Source organism: Trypanosoma cruzi (assembly GCF_000209065.1).
Source record: "Trypanosoma cruzi strain CL Brener chromosome Unknown tcruzi_1047053398477, whole genome shotgun sequence".
NCBI classification, from domain to species: Eukaryota; Euglenozoa; class Kinetoplastea; order Trypanosomatida; family Trypanosomatidae; genus Trypanosoma; species Trypanosoma cruzi.
Window position 1 is genome coordinate 1 of NW_918687.1, and position 5,358 is coordinate 5,358.

The window sequence follows — 5,358 nt, forward strand, 5'->3', positions numbered from 1 at the left end:
TAACCCTAACCCTAACCCTAACCCTAACCCGAACCCTAACCCTAACCCTAACCCTAACCCTAACCCTAACCCTAACCCTAACCCTAACCCTAACCCTAACCCTAACCCTAACCCTAACCCTAACCCTAACCCTAACCCTAACCCTAACCCTAACCCTAACCCTAACCCTAACCCTAACCCTAACCCTAACCCTAACCCTAACCCTAACCCGCACGCGCGCTCAACCATACAAATTGTCGCCATGGCAGATGGTCGCACCCAACGCTTCGGTAAAACACGCAAGGCGCTCACGCGCATAACGAAAGATATGCTGAAACACACCGCACAACGGCAAAAGTCCATACTGAAAAACGCGGCGCTTCACAGCAGTTGCGGCTCACTGTGTGCAGAAACTGCAAGACGGCCTCAACAAACGCACACACCTCCAGCAATCAATCACCAATGGACAAGAACGAAAAGATACACACCGCCACCGCCTCCAGTTCAATCCCACGGCCAACGGCATACGGCCACAGCCCGCTGCAAACATACAAAGCAAGCAATCACCAAAAGAGCCACACGCAGAAGCGATACCTTATCCATCCATGACGCGACAACAACATTTCCAGCCATTCCACCCACAATGGGATTTGGTGCCCGACTCAAAGCGGTCACATGTGGTACATCACACCCGCAGGAAGAGTGACTCGCGGTGCGCGCTCCCTCTCTCCTCCTTCCCTTCATGCCCACGGAGGAAGCAGCAGTCACCCGCAACCGCCAGCACACGCTACAAAATAAGCATCCAAATACACTACAATGCGCATTCTATGTGGTTGTGTGTGTGCCTGCAGAAGCACGAGTCAAAGAAGTAAACAAAGATGAAAGGAGCATGTGAAGGGACGTACAAACATAAATGCACAGCAAAGGTGCATGGCAGAAATAGCAGGACTGCTCAGACTCATAACTGCGCTGCAGCACAAGCAGAGGCAATTCATACAAGATTCATTTAAAACAATTAAAAATAACAATTCCCTTTCATCATATATTAGCCCCCCTCGCACACAATAATTATATAAAAATAAAAAAAAAGTCGTCCTTTATTACTGTTCTACAAAAAAAAAATGTTTTCCTTTATTACTTTTCCACATAAAAATGAAAAAGAAAAAAGAAAAATTCGTCCACTACTACTGTTCCACACAAATAAAAAAAAAGAAAAAAAAAAAGAAAAAAAAACCACACAAAAAAGGTGCACCCAACAACCATGTTGCTCCAGAAATTGTCAGCATATACATTGCCCGCAAATTAAAAATTAAATAATTACGTGTCTTTCAGCCGCCTGACCATCCATGTGTGTCCGCACATCGTTTATATTTCATGGGGTCATCTGCGTGTTGCTGCCCCCCTCAGCCCTCTCATTAGCGCGTGAGTGCGGCCTGCAGAGCTCAGTCACTCGTGTGTGTGGGGACTGAGAGAAGCACGCAGACATGACGGCAGTCGCGTCACTCCATCGGGAGAGTGAGCGCAGCGAAAAAAAAAAAAAAAACACGGCGGCGGGGTGTGGCTGTGTGTGTGGCGCTGCGTGTGTCTGCCAGCCCTGGCCGCAATAAAAAAAAAAGAAAGAAAGAAATGTGTGCTCCGCCCCACAGGCCATCGTCGCATGCCCACACGTCACGGCTCCCTCAGCGCGCCGTTCGTAGCGGCCCCTCCTCATGAGCGTGTCGGTGGGTGCGCGAGTGGAGCAGTTGGGCGGGAAACACACGGCACCCCTCGCAGGAAGAGTGCAGAAGAAACAATTGAAAAGAGGGAAGAGTAGAAAAAAAACGTTCATAGTGATTGCCCCAAAAGCAAAAAAAAAGGGAAGAGTGGAGCAAAAAAAAAAGAAAAACTTAAACATTTTTTAAAAAGCAAACAAAAATGATTAAAAACAAACATAAAAAAACATAAAAAATTATACTCGAACAAAAAGGGAAAAAATTAAAAGCAGAAAAAAAAGCGCTTATGGTGTTTGCCCTAAATCATCAAGCAAAAAAAAAGAAAAGTAAGTTAAAAAAAAAAATTTATTCTTTACGAAGTAAAATATATCCCTAGAGGTGTGTGTGTGTGTTGCTGCAGAAAAGAGGGCAAGTGCTCCTCACTGAGACCGCACACTCCTCACGCAGCCGCAAATCCCCACATCCAGAGCAGAAGAAGCAGCGGCAGCAGTCCCCTCCCGTACGCGGAACCATCATCACCATTTGCCCCACCATCACCCTTTTCTCGTGCCGTCCCCTCATTCCCAGCAGAAGTCAAGCGTTCCGCTGGCGCATGCTGGGTATTGGCGGTTCTCCCCACAGTTGTCCTCCCCGGTGCTGCTGGTACTTCCCGTGGGCCAGGCACCGCAGGTGCAGCAGGTTTGGGAGCAATTTTCACTTGTGGTTCTGGAGCTCTCGTCGAAACGGGGATCCTGTCCTTGATTGCACGCATCTCAGTGGAATTCAGTGGGCGATTGTACAGAAAGACGTTCTTCACCGTCACAGGTGAGTTTTGCATACCGCACGCGCCAAAGCAAAAGCCTGCGAGTTCAAGTTGCCTCTCACCTGTTAACGGCGTTTCTTCCTCCCCCAGCGACTCACCATCAATGTGCACGGAGATCTTGTTGCCTTGCAGCATGAGTGCCACTTGGTGTTCTTTCTTCGGCTCCCAAGTGCTGCTTTGTGTTTTTGTGTTGTCCTCGAACATAATCCCCAACTTGTTGTGGCTGTACGACACTCCCATGGTATGATTGGAATTATTGTTCGCCAACGTCGCAGTCAGTAGAGGAGTGTTATTACTCGGAGCCTCTTCGATGATCAGCGACGCCACAAGTGTGAAGTTGTGGCTCAAGGATATATGACGCACATTATTAATCCGAGTGTTCACGTACCATGATACCCTGGAGCTATGCCCAGTGAATTGAAATCCATCTTTGACCTTCGTGGCATTTCTTACCGTCGCATTCAGGCAAAGGTACTCGTCGATCCACGTGCCATTGCTGGCCGTATCGGACAAAACCGCCACCAGACCCGCTGTGGGTATAGACAACTTGGAGAAGAAGGCGTCCTTTTGCGCCCAGTTCTTCAGGACAGAATTGATCGTACTCAATTCCTCCGTCAGACGAGAAAGCGACATGAAAGTGCTTTCATAATCGCCCCTCTGCTGTAACAGATGCAAATTGCCATCCGAGTACATCAGGGTGCTGGCGAACTCCTCCCCCACAGCACTGTCGATGCCAATCGGTCCAAAATAAAACGAGCGGTTGTTGTCCGTGACCCAAAGATAGAGCGCTCTCTCCCTTTTCTCCCCCGAGGAGTCCCCTCTCTGTGTGTACAGCATGACCTTCCTTCCATCAATGGTTGCGGTGATGAGGGCTTCCACACGCAAGCTCAGATCCCAAAAGAATAATCCTGGGTTGGCCCACACGCCTGGAAGCGTCCCAGCTGCCCCCGTCCACGTTTTCCCCATGTCACGCGACTCGTACACCCTCTGGCCACTCTTGCAATTAACAATCATAAGAAGTGATCCATCCCATTCGGTGATGCGGGGGCTAAGGCATTTCGCAGGGGAAACGCCCGTTGAGAGCGCCCAGGTACTGCCGTTATCCGTTGAGTAAATGATCATGGAGTAAAACTCACCATTTCCGCTCTTCGCCATCAGTGGAAACACAAGCGTGCCATCCTCCATCAGGACACCTGAGCCACCAGCGGCAAGAAACCCCGTCCATTTACCTTCGTGAGCAGCTATAGTACTCTCGTTTAACAGAGACCTGATTTCGCCCCATTTGATCCGCTCAGTCGGCTCGCTGCTCGTAGGCTCCCTCACATCACCCAAAACCAGTTCAAGTCGTAGTTTGAATCCGCTATATGTCCGATTTCCATCAGTTTGTTTGTACTCATAAAGGCTTCCCGCAAGAAGAAACACCTTATTGCCATTCGTGGTGGTTGTGGGGTGGTAAAAAACACCCACACGATTATCCGTTCCATCCGTTGTACAAATCACGGTGTTTGCCTTCCATTTACTTTCACTCACCTTGCCAACAAGAGTGGACCAATCCCACGATGCGTCAATGTACTCCGCAACAACATCAGAAGAAGTTTTCTCACGTTGATTACCAGCATTAACGGTATACACTTGACCTTCGGCAAGAGCAACAATTACTCCTCCAGCACTGACAATAGAGGGTGAATTAAATGAATCCCTCGTCGTGACTGAGTTAGTCCCCTTATTCGGCAGCACCTGCGTCGTCTGCGGCACAAATAGATCGACCGTATGAGGCAATTGCGCATTCCCCGAATTACTCTTCACGGCGTTCGAAGCCCCACCGCTGCAGCACATCATAACGACGAGGAAAAGCAGCACCGCAGAAGTAAACACATGCCGGGACATGTTGGGCCTCTGCGGCTCACACTCTCTTCCTTCCCTCCTCCTTCCGCTGGACCCGGTCATACGGCGACGGTTGTGTGTGCGGGGTGCCTTCACTGCAGCAACACGTGAGAGCATATAAATATGTGTGTGTGTGTGTGCTGTTGTTAAGTATTTTAGAGCCTTTGAACTTCACAGTAGCGTTTCGCGCTTTTTTTCCTAGCTTATTTAAAAAGCTAAAAATAAAAAATCGTGCCAATAAAAGTACAACAGTGAACACCGTCACCACTCACAGTGAGCGGCACCGTTATCACCCCGCCGCATTTACTCCCAACAACAACAACTCACGCACACAGACACACGGAACAGGAGATTAAAGAACAGTGCACCGGAAAAACACGGCGACTGTCACCAACAGCAGGAGCCACGGCGGGTGAGCCGTTATTCACGCGTCAGCTCACAAAGAGCAACGCCCAAACGAAACAACCAGCGGGGTGCAAAAGAACAAAACCTCCCTTTGCAGCACCCACACGCTTCCACCAGTCGTATTACCGTTGTCTCCTCCAAAGCACCCGCTCCGCCGCCGGCGCTCATCACCCCGAACAGCCGGATAAACCCTACCAACGGATCCACAGCATGGGAGAAACTTTGGCACACGAGGCTGCTGGACGGTAACCAATCCGAACTCTCCCAGGCACCCTCAACATTCCCAATACCCACCTGCCTGCATGCCGCCAAATTCACGCCCGCAACACGTCGACAAAACACATCGCGGTCTCCCGTCCTCCCTCTTCGCGAGTACCTCCGCAGCCACAATCCTGTGCGTGCGTGCATTCTCAGCGTTTTAAACACGGCATGTGTGTGCATGTGCTTGTGTGTTTGGCAGCGCCAATAATTGCAGAGCAGCTGTGCGCCACAAGAGAGTCAGAAGAAAGCAACGGCAGAGAGAGGCAGATAGAACACACGCACAAATTACTCATATCATCACACACAAACACACAC

At 49.8% G+C, this 5,358-nt stretch overlaps 1 protein-coding gene across 1 annotated transcript, besides 9 other annotated features; it reads right to left on the reverse strand.

Annotated features, from left to right (window-relative positions):
• Nucleotides 1–210: a microsatellite.
• Nucleotides 1–210: a repeat region.
• Nucleotides 1–2,714: a sequence feature (areas merged during assembly that could not be assigned to a particular haplotype. This can correspond to areas where the two haplotypes were merged or to regions with more than two copies in the genome that were merged during assembly.).
• Nucleotides 208–395: a repeat region.
• Nucleotides 1,043–1,068: a sequence feature (AT_rich).
• Nucleotides 1,178–1,212: a microsatellite.
• Nucleotides 1,279–1,299: a sequence feature (AT_rich).
• Nucleotides 1,820–1,971: a sequence feature (A-rich).
• On the reverse strand, nucleotides 2,131–4,494 carry Tc00.1047053398477.10 (trans-sialidase, putative; the record flags this gene model as incomplete). The annotated part of the gene is made up of 1 exon (XM_799078.1): nucleotides 2,131–4,494. The coding sequence occupies one exon, from the start codon at nucleotides 4,492–4,494 to the stop codon at nucleotides 2,131–2,133; it is 2,364 nt and encodes a 787-aa protein (XP_804171.1).
• Nucleotides 2,715–5,358: a sequence feature (areas merged during assembly that could not be assigned to a particular haplotype. This can correspond to areas where the two haplotypes were merged or to regions with more than two copies in the genome that were merged during assembly.).